General features: G+C 42.6%; 1 protein-coding gene across 1 annotated transcript in view; it reads right to left on the reverse strand.

Annotated features, from left to right (window-relative positions):
* WNT2 (Wnt family member 2) overlaps positions 1 to 15,509 on the reverse strand; it is a 70,830-nt gene that overhangs the window by 13,252 nt on the left and 42,069 nt on the right. The window contains exon 4 of the mRNA XM_007954506.1: positions 12,107 to 12,371. Within this exon, the coding sequence (XP_007952697.1) occupies positions 12,107 to 12,371 (265 nt within the window). The remainder of the gene's footprint in view (positions 1 to 12,106; positions 12,372 to 15,509) is intronic.

The raw sequence follows: 15,509 nt of genomic DNA on the forward strand, positions 1-15,509 counted from the left end.
AGGGTACACTGCTTCAGGGGGCTCTTGCCTAGTCCACAGCACTATGCTGAGAAACTCATTGCCCTGGAGTTCGAACTGATGACTTTTCAGTTAGCAGCCCAGTACTTGACCAATGTGCACCAGGGCTCTTATTACAGTAAGAGCAAGCTAGCTAAAATCCATTCCATACTCAAATTACACAGCTCATTCTGTAGAAAACATACAAGAAATCTGGTATGTAGAAGATAAACACTTCTACATATATAACGGGAGCTCTGGTAGCATAGTGCCTAAGGCACTTGACTGCTAACCAGAAGGCTGGTGGTTCAAACCCACAAGCCACTCCTTAGAGGAAGGTTGGGCAATCTACTTCCATAGTGATACCACCTTGCAAACCCAAGGAGAGGTCGCTATGAGTCGGGTTGACTTGACGGCAAATAACAACAACAACATACATAATACTGTGTTATCAGCGACAACAATAACTTATGGGTAAATAGATGGGTGGTGTTGTTAGATGCTGTCAAATTGTCTTCAACTCATAGTGACCTTATGTACAGCAGAACTAAACACTGCCCAGTCCTGTGCCAGCTCCACAATCCTTGCTATACCTGAGCCCATCATTGTAGCTACTGTGTCTCCATCTTGTTGAGGGCCTTCCCCTTTTTTTTTGACCCTCCAATTTATCAAGCATGATAACCTTCTCCAGGAATGGACCCTTCTGACAACATGGCCAAAGTAGGCGAGACAAAGTCTGGCCATTCTCTCTTCCGAGGAGCATGCTGGCTGCACTTCTTTCAGGACAGATTTGTTAGTTCTTTTAGCACTCCACCATACTTCCAGCATTCTTCGCCAACACTACAACTCAAAAGCATTGACTATTCTGTCTTCCTTATTCATTGCCCAGCTCTCACATACATATGAGGTGATTGAAAATACCATGGCTTGTGTCAGGAACACCTTAGGCTTCAAGCAGATATCTCTGCTCTTCAGCACTTTTGCAGCAGATTTGCCCAGTGTGCTATATGTTGTCTGATATCTTAACTGCTGCTTCCATTGGTGTTGTCTGTAAAACCAAGTAATATGAAATCTTTGACAACGTCAATCTTTTCTCCATTTATCATGATGGTGCTATAAGTCCGGATGTGAGGATTTTTGTTTTCTTTTTATTGAGATGCAATCCACACTGCAGACTGCAGTCTTCAATCTTCATCAGTAAGTGTTTCAAGTCATCCTCACTTTCAGCAAGTAAAGTTGTGTCATCAGCATATCACAGGTTGTTAATGAGTCTTCCTCCAACTGTAACGCCATACTCTTCTTCATATAGTCTACCTTCTCGGATTATTTGTTCAACATACAAAGATTTTACTTGCATGTGATATTAATGACATTGTTCGATAATTTCCACATTTTGTGGGTTTACCTTTCTTTGGGATAGGTACAGATATGGATCTGTTCCAGTCAGTTGGCCAGGCAACTGTCTTCCAAATCTCTTGGCATAGCCAAGTGAGTGCCTCCAGTGTGGCATCCATTTGTTGAAACATCTCAGTGGGTATTCTGTCGACTCCTGGAGCCTTGTTTTTCACCACTTCCTTCAGTACAGCTTCAACTTCTTCCTTCAGTACCATTGGTTCTTGCTCATATGTTACCTCCTGAAATGGGTGAACACTGACCAATTCTTTTTGGTACAGTGACTTTGTGTTTTCCATTCATCTTCTTTTGATGTTTACTGCATCATTCTATATTTTGCCCATAGCATCTTTCAATATTGCAATTTGAGGCTTAATTTTTTTCTTCAGTTCTTTCAGCTTGAGAAATGCTGAGTGTGTTCTTCCTTTTTGGTTTTCTAACTTTAGGTCTTTGCACATTTCATTATAATAATTGACGTTGTCTTCTCGAGCTGCTCTTTGAAATCTTCTGTTCAGCTCTTTTATCTTGTCATTTCTTCCATTTGCTTTAGCTATTCTTTGCTCAAGGAGCTCTGGTAGCATAGTGGCTAAGACACTTGCCTGCTAACCAGACGGCTGGCGGTTCAAACCCACCAGCCACTCCTCGGAAGGAAGGTTGGGCAATCCTACTTCCGTAGTGATACTGCCTCGGAAACCCAAGGAGAGGTCGCTATGAGTCGGGGCCGACTCGATGGCACATAACAACAACAACAACATTCTTTGCTCAAGGGCAAGTTTCAGAGTCTTTTCTGACATCCATTTTGGTCTTTTCTTGTTTTCCCATCTCTTTTAATGACCTTTTTGCTTTCTTCATGGATGATGTTCTTGATGTCATCCCGCAATTCCTCTGGTTTTTGGTCATTAGTGTTCAATGCATCAAATCTATTCTTTAGATAGTCCCTAAATTCAGGAGGAATATATTCAAGGTCATATTTTGACTCTTGTGGAGTTGTTTTAATTGTCTTCAACTTCAACTTGAACGTGCATATGAGCAGTTCATGGTCTGTTCCACGGTGAGCTCCTGGCCTTGTCTTCGCTTTTCCATTGCCTTGTGCCACAGATGTAGTCAATCTGATCCGTGTGTACTCCATCTGGTGCAGTCCATGTGTATATCTTCTATTGTGTTCTTGAAAAAAGGTGTTTGCAATGAATAAGTTGTTGGTCTGGAAAAATTCTATCATGTGATCTCCAGCATTATTTCTATCACCAAGGCCAATTTTCTTCTTTGTTTCCAACTTTTGCATTCCAATCACAAGTGATCATCAGCACATCTTGATTGCAAGTTCAGTCAACTTCAGACAGCATAAGTTGGTAAAAATTTTCAATTTCCTAATCTTTGGCTTTGGTGGTTGGTGTGTAAATTTGAATAACAGTAGTGGTAACTGGCCTTCCTTTTTTTTTAAATGCATCTTATTAAAATACAATTTATGTGGTGAAATACACAAAACTGAAGTTACATGAGTCAATGCATTTTTTTTTCAGTGTTCCCTCCCCTCCCCTCTCACCCCTGGCAACCAACAAAGCTTCCTTCCATATATAAACTTTTTCTTGACCTTCCACAACAATGAACTAACACTATATTTGTCCTTCTGTGACTGACTTATTTCATTCAGCACAATGTCATCCATGTTATGTGGTGTTTTGCAGACTCTACGTTATTCTTTAGTGCTGCATAGCATTCCACTGTGTGTATGTACCATAGTTTGGTCATCCACTCTTCCACTGATGGGCACCTAGGTTGTTTCCATTTTTTTGCTATTGTAAATAGTGTGGCAATGAACATGGGTTTGTATATATCTGTTCCTGTCCTGGCTCTCACCTCTCTAGGATATATACCTAGTAATGGGATTGCTGGGTCAAATGGTATCTCCAATTCCAGCTTTTTAAGGAATTGTCATACTGCTTTCCACAGTAGTTGTATCACTTCACAGTCCCAGCAGCAGTGTATGAGAGTACCAATCTCTCCACATCCCACCTAGCATTTGTTATTTTCCCTCTCGTTGAACCTTGCCATCAGTGCTGGGGTGAGATGGTGTCTCACTGTTGTTTTGATTTGCACCTCTCTGATAGCCAATGACTGTGTGCATCTCTTCATGTATTTGCTGGCCACCTGAATATCCTCCTTGGTGAAGTGTCTACTCATGTCTTCTGCCCATTTTTCAATTGGATTGTTAATTCCTTTGCTGTTAAGGCATTGGAGTTTTCTATATATCTTAGAATACATAGTCCCTTGCCAGATATGTAATTATTGACAAGTGTGAATTTGTTGCTGTCATTTTTGTTATGTGCTTTTTCGTGGTGTTGATTTCTTTGTTCCATATAATTTTCTGTGCTGAGCTCATTTTGTTTATGAGTTGTGTTATCACTTCCTTTGTTGTTCCTTTCAGGAGTTCTGGTGGCGAAGTGCCTGAGGCATTTGACTGCTAACCAGAAAGCTGGTGGTTCAAACCCACCAGCCACTCCTCAGAAGGAAGGTTGGGCAATCTACTTCTGTAGCAATACTGCCTCAGAAACCCAAGGAAGGATCACTATGAGTCGGATCTGACTCTATGGCAATGAGTTTATACTTCCTTTCAAAGCTCAGGGCTCCAGGATTATCTTCTGTATCACTGTCAATTGGTTTCTCTTTTCTTTGTTGAAGAGGGTCCATGTAGCTTGTCTGCCTATTCCTCAATCTTACTGGAAGTCGTAACTGGCCTTTCTTGTAGGTGTATGGGTATTACCCTATTACTGACAGCACTGTACTTCAAGACAGATCTTGAAACATTCTTTGTGATGATGAATGCCACACCATTTCTCTTCAACTTGTCATTCCCAGCATAGATAATATGGCTGTCTGAATCAAAGCGGCCAAAACTGGTCCATTTCAGCTCACCAATGCCTAGGATAAGAATCTTTATGCATTCCATTTTGTTTTTGACAACTTCCAATTTTCCCAGATTCATACTTTATACATTCCATGTTCTGATTATTAATGGATGTTTGCAGCTGTTTCTTCTCATTTTGAGTCATGCCATGTCAGCAAATGGAGGTCCCAAAAGCTTTACTTTATCAGTAAGTATCATTAAGGTCAGTTCTACTCTTGTGAGGCAACTCTTTCCCAGTCATATTTGGAGTGCCTTCCAACCTGAGGGGCTCAACTTCTGGCCATGTATCAGACAATGTTTCAGAGCTATTCATGAAGTTGTCAAGTAATATATCAGACAGTGTTTCACTGCTATCATAAGGTGTTCCCTGGCCAGTTCTTTGAGAAGTGGGTGGCCTCTTCCTTCTTCCAAGTATGACTTAGTCTGGAAGCTCCATTGAAACCCGTCTACCATGAGCAACATGGCTGGCATTTGAAACACTGGTGGCACAGCCTCCAGCCTCACAGTGACAAGCAAGCTAAATCATAAATGGGCTGAATGATCAGATGTCTAGACAAAAGGGAATATACTCATGACCATATATAAGGTTGGCAGACAATATTTCTACATATGCATTTTTATGTGCTGTAAGAATGTCCATATAAATAGAACTAACAGGGGCAAAGTTGTGATAACATCTTCGGTACAGTCAACCAACCTGATGGGGAGAGTTGTTGGACCTGTGGGCTTGAGACCATAGTCACAGGGGCCATCAAGCTCAATTGGGATAACATATTACACAAAAACATTGTTCTACATCCTACTTTGGTGAATAGCAACTGGGGTCTTAGAAGCTTGCAAGCAGTCATCTAGATGCAACAATTGGTCTCTCCTTGTCCAAAGCAAAGAAGAATGAAGGAGACCACAGACACATGGAAACAATTAGTCCAAGGGACTAGTGGACCATGCAAACCTCAGCATACATGGCCATGAGACCAGAAGAATTAGATGGTGTCCAGCTACCACTGTCAGCCACTCAGAAAAGGATCCTGGTAGAGTAGATCCTGGATATAGCAGGAGAACAATGGGGAACAAAACTCAAAATCATAAAAACAAACAAACAAACAAACAAAAAAAAACAGGCTTGCTGGTCTGATAGAGTCTGGTGAGACCCCCAAGACTACGGCCACTAGTTACCCTTTGGGCCTAGAATTGAACTCACTTCTGTGGCTTCCAGCCAAATAATAGGCATAGAAAGTAAAAATTTACACCAGGTAGATGTACTCCTGAGAGTATATCTATACAGTATATATAGGCAGCGATCAATCATGGGAGAACAGGAGGGAAGTATTTGCACAGGGAGATAGCTTAGGGGGCAGGAATGCATAGGGAAGGAGGACATAGGTAAGAGGTAACTACAGGGAGGAAGTGGGAAGACAGGTGTTACACTGTGGGGATTGTAGTCAATATCATGAAACAAAATGTGTATGAACTGTTGTATGAAAAATGAACTTGCTCTGTAAACTCACTCAAATCACAATAAAAATTAAACAACAACTGTGATGTTGGCACAAGAACAGATAAATATATCAATAGAACAAAATGGAGAACTCAATGTCCTACAAAAAAATTGGTATATTTTTAAATGACAGAAATTCAAAATGACAAGAGAATTTGTGGCATCAAAGTTAAGGTTCTGTTATTATAAACTTAGAGTAAAACAAATTAATAATTCATTCATTCATTCATTCATTGAATCATAGAATTTCTGACCTAAAAGAACCTTACTAGATGAAACAAAAATTTGGGAAAAAAGAAATTACTAGATGAAACAACAGTATGTTTAGTCTGTGAGAAAGTGACTCAGAGACTTTAATTGGTCTGTGGCTACCCAACTAGTCACCAAACCAAAACCAAACCTGTTGCTGTAGAGTCAATTCTGACTCAAAGGGACTCTATAGGACAGGGTAGAATTGCCCATAGGTTTTCCAAGGCTTTCTTCTGAGCTTCTGTTCTTGCTGCAGTCTTCCTGTAGTTATCTCTCTTCCTCAGTCTCTCCTTTGCAGGTTTATTTAATCTCTTTTCAGTCTCAAAAGAGATTTACTTAAAACACACCCTACACTAATCCTATCATTAACATAACAAAGATAATCCTTTCCTAAATGTGACTATAACTGCAAGCATAAAACCCCACAGCCACACAGTCATTTTCAACTCTTAGGGACCCTACAGGACAGAGCAGAATTGTAAAAAGTGCTTCTTTATGGAAGCACTCTGCCTCATCTTTCTCCTGCAGGGAAGCTGGTGGGTTTGAACAGCCAACCTTCTGGTTAATAGCCAAATGCTTTAACCACTACAAAACCAGAGCTCCTTAGCACAGGCACAGAGATTAAGATCTACAACACGTATTTTGGGGGGACACACTTCAATCCATAACAATGCCTGTGGGGTCATCCAGGCAAGGACCAAGTCTGCCTTCTTCAGCTTTGCCTTCCCAAGGCTTATCATAGTGTCTGGCACATACAAAAGGCTCAACAGATGTTTGTTCAGTAAAGAAATGAAGATCTAAGATACAGTGGTGGCAACTGTGCACAGCAGCATCCAAATAAAGTGCACCCATTGCTATTGACCGGTATGTTGTGTGTAATTAGCTGGTGGTCACAATCACAGCACTCACATAAAAACCAAAACCAAACTCATTGCCATCGAGTTGATTTTGACTCATAGCGACCACCTTTGGGTTTCCAAGGAGGTCAATCTTTACGGAAGCAGATTGCCTAATCTTCCTTCTGCAGAGCGGCTGGTGGGTTTAAACCGCCAACCTTCTGGTTAGTAGTCAAATGGCTTAGGCACTGTGCCACCAGAGCTCCTTACAACAGTCACAAGGTTCTGCAAACCTGCCTAGAACACTAATTTCTGAAAATCACAGTTGGCACTGTGTTCCCATGGGTTCTGAGCTCCGTTTGCTACATACGATTTATGTGGAGAAAAAACCGTGAGAGAGCTGAGAGAAACATCACAGCCTACAGCTGTTGGTCAGGTATCAGGAGTCAGCAGGTCACAAGTTAAACAACGGCTGAACTCCAGTTGTTTCCTGAACTTGACTGGAGAAAAAGTGGACGGCTGCTTGTTTCCTACAGTGGGAGAGAAGACTGCAGGGTGACCTCTGGCCAGGTCAGGGATTTTACACCATAACCAGTGAAAGTGGCCTGTGATTAGGTGCAGACGTCTCTGGAGAGGAGAGCAGCATTCCTCAGTTAGAGATGAACCTATCTCTAACTTAAGGGCTTCTTTGATTTACAGATGCCTGGGGCAATAACCAGAATAGATAACTACAGAGCCACCAGAATGCCCATCCATAGAGCCCAGCTTCCAAGACCTAGCCTTCGGTTTGGCCTGCAGAATGTCACATGCACAGCATTACCTGGTGTATGTACTCTTCACATCTGAGCTGTGGGAGGGGTATTTATAGTTGAACCTCACAGCACTCACTTCCTTCAGATGAAGACCAGGGGAAAATGTCTTTTGTTGTTATTGTTGCTATAATAATATCTTCCTTAATCAGTTTTTCAGGTCACCATATTTAGGAACAATTAAAGACACTAACACTCTTGAAAACTTGAAGTGCTTCTAATTGTAAAGGGCTTCAAGCCAACCTCAGCTAAATGACCGTGAAGCAGGATTCTGACCACTTTCAACACTCCACCTCTTTGAGAGCGTCTAATCCCATTAAATTTCCATGTCCTCATGCTGCCTCTTTGTACGCAGTGCCCTCTCAAACACACAAACACACACACACACATATGTGCACACACACACCACCACCACCACCACACCAAATTCAGGAAGCAAAATGGTATAGTGAGAAAGGATTTTTCCTTTTTTGAGGTCATACAGTCTTGGGCAACTTAAGCAACCTTTGAGGGCCTCAATTTTCTCTATAACTGGAGGTAACTGCAGTAAAAGTTCAGATAAAATGCACATGAGGTGTGTAGCACAGGATCTGACTCCCACGGGTGCTCAGGCAACATCATCATCTCCCTTCCCCAGTTAGGTCTGTCCTCACCAAGTAGCACCCCAGGGTCTTGATTCACCCTCACTGGAGCCTGCTCATCAAAATCCACCGGTCCTAGTGTCATTATTTCAGGATTTCATGAGAGGGATGAGTTGGTAATGTCTTTCAAGCTAATTCCAGTGCAACTTTTGATGGATGAAATCATTTCAATGTATTTACTTACACCGTGAAGTGAAAGAGAGTTCCTGGAGAAACAGGGCTGACACCTGACAGAGTGACCCTCTCATACTGGACAAGCCAAGGTGGGGGATTTTTCAAAGAAAGTTGTTTTGTTTGTTGCTACATTTGCTTGTTTTTCCTTTTAAGAGATCAGATATTAAGAAAAAAAGAAAAAGGAGAAAGAAGAGAAAATCTCCCTGGATTTATTCTTACCTCGGAAGGAAGATTGGGCAATTTATTTCTGTAGATATTCTCCTTAGAAACCCAAGGAGGGGTCGCCATGAGTCGGATCTGACTCAACAGCAGTGAGGTTTTTTGTTTTTTTAATACTTAGGGAAAAATTAGGAGTCATGGACTGCTCAATCATTGATTTTTTTAATCCTGGATGGCCCCTTGATGTACTTAAGTACAATGAGCCTTTGGAGCAACACCCCAAGATTCTGGTTCAAGAGGTCTCTGAAGGGGTCCTCACTGTGGGAGACAGTGGACTAGACCTGTACATTTTATCCACTCACATAAATATAACTGACAAAACAAGCCAGTTCAATTCAGTCAAGCAACTAATTAACTTGAAGTAGTGCTGACTAGCAAGGGAAAAATTACTTTCAAATACCTATTGTTGTTGTTGTTGTTTGCTGTCGAGTCGGCCCCGACTCATAGAGACCCCTTCTTGGGTTTCCGAGGCAGTATCACTACGGAAGTAGGATTGCCCAACCTTCCTTCCAAGGAGTGGCCGGTGGGTTTGAACCGCCAGCCTTCTGGTGTGCCGTCAAGTGCCTTAGGCACTATGCTACCAGAGCTCCTCAAATACCTATTACTTGACAATATTCAACCTGCTGAATATCACTGCTTTTCCAATGCTGCCAAGTAGAAGTAACCCAATAAGGTGAATGTTCAGTGTGCATTATATGAAAAACGAAAGGAAAATAAAACAAAGTGACCACAGCAAAGCAGACTGTGGTATGAAGTATAATCTAGAAGACAGTTAATGTTAATTTTAACAGAGAATATGAAAATAAAATTATATACTATTTGATTTAAATTTTACTGTAATCTTTTCCCTTATTTTGGAGCTGGCTATCCATGATGGTAACCTATTTCTAACAAATAGGAATTCTATTTACCAGAAAACAGGGCCTTCCTAACATAGTATGATTCTAGTGCAGGGAAGAGACTATCAGTGACGTGCTCCCTCATCCCTGTACATCGCATGCGCATTCCGGGTGGTTCTTTAGTGAAGACTAACAGCATGTTAGCACCGAGCCAGCAGCTTCATGTCACAGATCGGGAGCACAGGCTGAGGGCGACAGCTCCCATGTCCCACCGTGAGTTAGAGACAGGACGTCTGCCTTATTGGAGACTTCACATTCTCTCTGTCACCTTCTCTTCCCTCTATAGATGGAATTCAGAGGCAGCTCCAAGATGATTCTATACGCACAAACTTCTATGACTGTTTTGACTGACTTGCTAGAACACAATTTTCTAGGAGAAAATGATTGAGATAAAGGCTTGTCTTTAAAGGGCCATAAATCACAGAGTCAAGGGCAAGGCCCATGGGTTGAAGCAGGGTTTCTCAGAGGAAAATGTCATTATTGTCCTGAACATCCACAGGGAGGTGAGTGTTCTGTAACTGCATCCTGGTGGAAACTGTCAATCCAAAGAACCAGAAGAGACCTCCTGGGAATCAAGTCCTCTTATATTTGAAATAGAGTTTTTGCTTCACAAAGTCTTTTCACATACATGCCCCGGGAGTTAGATGGGACAAGTATGGAATGTCAGGGTCAAGAACACAGCCTATGAGGTCAGACTGCCTGAGCTCTGTCTTCTACAAATGAGATTGCGAAAACTTACTTTCCCATCCATATAATGAGGATAATGATATCTTTAAAAAAAAAAGTTCCTGTTGAGTCAGTTCCAACTCATGTCAACCCTCTGCGTGTCCCAGAAGAACTGGGCTCCATAGAGTTTTCAGTGGTTGATTTTCCAGAAGTGGATCATCAGGCCTTCCTTCTGAGGTGCCCTGGGTAGACTTGAATTTCGAGCCTCTTGGTTAGCAACTGGGCCCACTGATCATTCGCCCCATCAACGGACCCTGGATGGTATCCAGGGCTGGCTTATCTGACTTAAAAACAAAAAACTGAACTTGGTTCTTGGTTGGTGTTGATCCACCAAGAGCCACCATCTTCTTATTCTTTTTTTCAAAGTAACCAGTTCCAGGGCATTGATGTCACAGGGCTGTTCTTGGGATCACGTAAGATCGTATGTGCAATGGATTCCATACCTAGTACATAAAACGATCAGTATATTGTCATCCCCTCATTGCATTTGAAGAGGCTGAGGTCAGACAGTTAGTTAATGGCAGAGGGGGAGCCAGACCTCTGGGCCAATCCATATCAAAGCACGGGTTTCCAAACAACTTGACTGAAACTTTGGGCTGGCATGCAGGATGACTTGTCAAAGGTCCCAAAACATGTCAGGAATGAAGCAGGTACAGAATCTGGCCACTTGGCCTCTTGGTCCTTTCACTCTGAAGTCATTAATCCATAGCCTGCATGTATAAACCTGCTCAGCTGCTGCAGAGAACTAGCTCATCACACTGTGAAGGACACTGATGCACGTGGGGGCAGAAAGAGGCTGTGGACTTTCCTGCTAATTGTGCCTCTTGGTCAATCTAAATTTAGGAGCTGGCTGCCACCTTTACTGTTTTACTAACTTCTTTGTAATTATTTTGGAATGAAAAACAAACTCAGAATTTAAATTAGAGGATGCTTTGCCTGACAATGGGTTCCCCTGATTCTTACCAAGTCTGAGGAGTTGGCTTGAGCCAAAGCAGACTCTGAGCTCAAAATCACCTCCCATTTTGCACCAGAGTCTTTGCAAGGAAGCTAAACCTAGAGTTCAGTGTTGCTCATGATGGTGGGAGGTGGAGGACAGCACCTGTGTAAAACCAGACTGGTGGCAACAATGCTGTGTTTAAGTCGATGTGTGTTGCTCTTTGAGTGAGTCTGAGAAGGGGAAGGGGCCATCTGGGGAAGGGAAAGGTGTGGCTTTATAAATGAAGTGCCTCTTACACTGTCCTCACACGTCACCCACCTACATACAGCCAAGCAAGCTGGAATGAATTCTCGCTTTTTCTAGTACTAGGGAACCGAGCATATTGGAAAGAGCAAAGATGTGTGGAGTATGGCAGGTTTGGGAACAGGCTAAGGAGTCACAGGGATGGGGGGCGGAATATGCTACAAAGCTATCCTCCTTGCACCTTTAGGATCCCGTGAAAGATGCTAGGCTGTGACACATAGTGTGCATTTGTCAAGCTTTAAGAAGTTTTTCCAGGCTGAAGAATTCTGCTGATCTGTATGTTTTGACTTTTGTCACATACTTTCTTTCCATTGGGTTTCCAAGTCTCCAGAATTTGCCCACCATCAACCACAGTTTCTGTAGGTGTTTAGAAGAGCTCTCTGTGTGCTTTAACCGTGAATTATAAGAAACACAAGCTTTGAGCCTGAAGGCAGCCAGCTGAAATGCAGAGCTGTATTTAGCTTGTGGAGTACTAGCTGTTGAAAGAATCAGGTGCTGTGAATAAAGTATTTTGAACTTACCTGCGTCTCGGTCCCTGATACAGTAGTCTGGAGAATTCTCAAAATATACAAGGTCATTTTTCGTTGGCTTCTTGAACCTCTTGTTGGCCACAGTGAAACCGGTGCCGTCCTGGTTCATGACGACCTGGATGGCCCCGCTGTATTTCCTCCAGAGATAGTCGCCTGTTTTTCTGAAGTCGGCCATGGCCAGCCAGCATGTCCTCAGAGTACATGAACCGCTTACACCGTGACACTTGCACTCTTGCTTCAAGAATCGCTTGACTGCCTACCAAAAAAGACAGAGACAGGCTCAGTGGAGGTGGGCTCAAGGACAAGGCACACATAGCTACAACTTCCTCTGAGAAATCAGGGAGTGACTCTGACAAACAATGGATCCAAGGGCTTGTGACTGGGAAGTTTTGAAGTGTCCCTTGCTGGGGGCAGGTCTGCCATTCAGCCACTCTGTGGTGGGTAGAAAGTGGAGCCACAATGCCTAATCTCAAACTCCATTTGGTTATTGGTATGATAAAAATGTCATTCATGTGAATTCAGTGAGGTACAGAGTCAGACTGAAGATTGAAGGAATACATTAGAGAGTATTTTATGAATAAATATAGCCTTATTACCTTAAAATATACACCCTTACTCAAATCAGAGTAACAAAGCAATTGCTAAACTAAACATTTCTCAACAAACCAATAATGGTATTTGTTGCTATTTATGGAGTGCTTCTATGTTCTGGGTATTGCTAACACTATATATTCTCTGTACTACCATACTTACTTTGCAGATGATTGAGGAGCAAGACTTACAGAGGTTAAGGCACCTGCCAAGGTTAAGGTGGTCAAGGACATAGCCAGGTTGCACAGGGGAGAATGATTTCCCCTGGAGAGTCAGCTGGTGAGTGTGAGACTGACATTAAATTAGGGTAATTAACATTCTACTCCATATTCAATTTAGAAGACAAGGCTTAGCTTTCTCTGTTCTTTCTCATGGAGGGAATAAAGGAAAATGGGGAGTAGGCTATCTTGGCTGGCTTCTGGCCTGCATACATTTTTTCTGAAGGCTGTGAGGCCTGTGGCCAGGGAAGGGGCCTAGTGGGCCCTGAAGCCATCCAGGGAAGGTTCCGCTTTGTGGCCTGAGGATTAGCCAGCCTTGCTACACAATCCCTAAAGTGGTCTGGGGGAGGCAGGTTATCCCATCCTTCCCACTCCACTTTGGCTCACCTAAGTGAAACTAACCAAACAAACTCACTGCCGTTGAGTCGGATCCGATGCATAGCGACCCCTCCTTGGGTTTCTGAGGCCGTATCACTACAGAAGTAGATTGCCCAACCTTCCTTCCGAGGAGTGGCTGGTGGGTATGAACCGCCAGCCTTCTGGTTAGCAGTTAGATGTAGTGAAGAGAGTTACTATTCCTCATGGTCCCTGGGCCACTTGAGCTCTTCCAATCAATCTTAGACAAGGAAAGCAGGACCAAGATGTAGAATGGCCAGAATGCAAACCCAGACTCTCAGGTTTTTCCAATTCCCAGCGTATACATATAAATGGATTTCTTGGGCATATTTTTTGAGAGCACATTTTCTGACTAAAAACCTCTCCTTTTCGTAATTCACAACTTTAACAATCATTTTTATCTTCCAACAGTTAGCACTGAATTCTTGCTCTGTTAATCAGATTTCCAAGTTACTATCCTATTTATTATTATTATTTTTGCAGTGTTCACTCCTGTCAAGTTATTGTCCTATTAAAAGAGCTTCTTATTGCACGAGGGAGCTTATGACTGACAATTAACCTCCACAGTCAGAAACAATGGTGGGGCAACGGTTAAGTGCTCAGCTGCTAACCAAAAGGTGGGCAGCTTGACCCCCCCCCCCCACCAGCGGCTCTGCAGGGGAACAGACCTGGTGACCTTCTCCCATAAAGACAACATCCTAGGAGTTCCGGCAAGATGGCGGACTAGGCAGAAAGACTGCACAGACCCTCTTCAACAAAGAAAAGGATAACCAATTAACACTGACACAGAAGTTAATCTTGGACCCCTGAGCCTTGAAGGGAAGGATATAGACGTGGACTAAACCCCAACTAGCAGAAAAATTTGCGTGAAAATACCAAAAAAGGAGACAAACAGAGCTGTGGTCTGGCAGCGATCCTGAGCAATCCTGATGGCACAGACAGCTTGGAGATTCCCGAGTGGTGGTAGGACCTAAGAATTAACCTAAAAATCAGCCCTGCTAGCCAGAGACTGCACAGAGGACTGTGCACGGTGGCTGGGGAATAAATGGAGAAGGTGAAGAGAAAGGCAGGCTAAACTGTGGACTTTTGCTGGTCCGGAGGGCACCACCATGTTGAAGGTTTAAAAACGGCTTGACTATTTTGAATATTTAAAGAGACAGCACTCTCGAAGATTCCTGGGGCTTAAGAACACATTCTGCTTTCCAGAAACCCCAAGGACACTCCGGACCTGCAAGACTGAAAAGGTACCACATTCCTCTTGTTACTCTTATACCCACACCCGCTTAGTGAACAGAGGTGCGGCCATCCCCCACTCCCACCTACCTTCTGGGCCCACAGGAACTCCATCACAGTCTATGTGCTCAGACGGAGCCTGGGTGCCCTGCCCTGTCCTCCACTGATTTTTTTTTTCTCTTTTTTTATTTTTTACTTTCTTTTCCTGGTGATTAGTTTGCTTCTATTTGTCTGTTTTAAAACAACTATTATTATTAATACTTTTGTCCTTTTTACTATTATTCTTAAACTTCCCCTCCCAGGTCCTAGTTTTCATCAATTTTTTTTTCCCTGTTCCTGGTTGAATTTTTTTTTTTTTTTTAATTTAAGTGTTTGTTTTTTTTTCCTCTCCCCATTTTTTCTTGTGGTTAACCCTGTTCCTTGTTTTTCTTTTTGCATATTTTCCCATTTTTTTCCCCTTCATTATTCTCCTTCTCTACCTTTTTGCTCTTAGTGCCCTATCTCCAGATATTGCAGGTTTTCTTACTTTTTCTTCTTCTTTTTCCCTTTTTTCTTTTTTTTGGTTACTGTTCCTGTGTGATTACATGGTGTGTTTTTTTGTCCATGTGCTTTTAGTTTTTTGATGGTTATTCAACTGAATTTGTGTCTAACCGAGTGAGAGACAAGAACAGTCCCCGTAAAACACAACTACAGCCACACCTCCTGCAACTTCACTTACTGAGCAAGAGTCACCACCTCCTTCTCCACCAATGGGCCAATGATAAAAAACAACCAAGAAGAGCCTGAATCACCCTTGGCTTCTCTTCACAAACAGTTAACAGATATCTAAACACAACAACGCCACGATGCCCCAGAGACAACAGACAATCACAGTCCACACAAAGAAGCAGGATAAACTGGTAGAAACAAGGGAGCAGGATACAGACCCAGAACACATCCCTGAGGAAGAAGCAGCA

Source organism: Orycteropus afer, unplaced genomic scaffold (genome assembly GCF_000298275.1).
Source record: "Orycteropus afer afer isolate SDZICR_OR568_19922 unplaced genomic scaffold, OryAfe1.0 scaffold00462, whole genome shotgun sequence".
Taxonomy (NCBI): Eukaryota; Metazoa; Chordata; class Mammalia; order Tubulidentata; family Orycteropodidae; genus Orycteropus; species Orycteropus afer.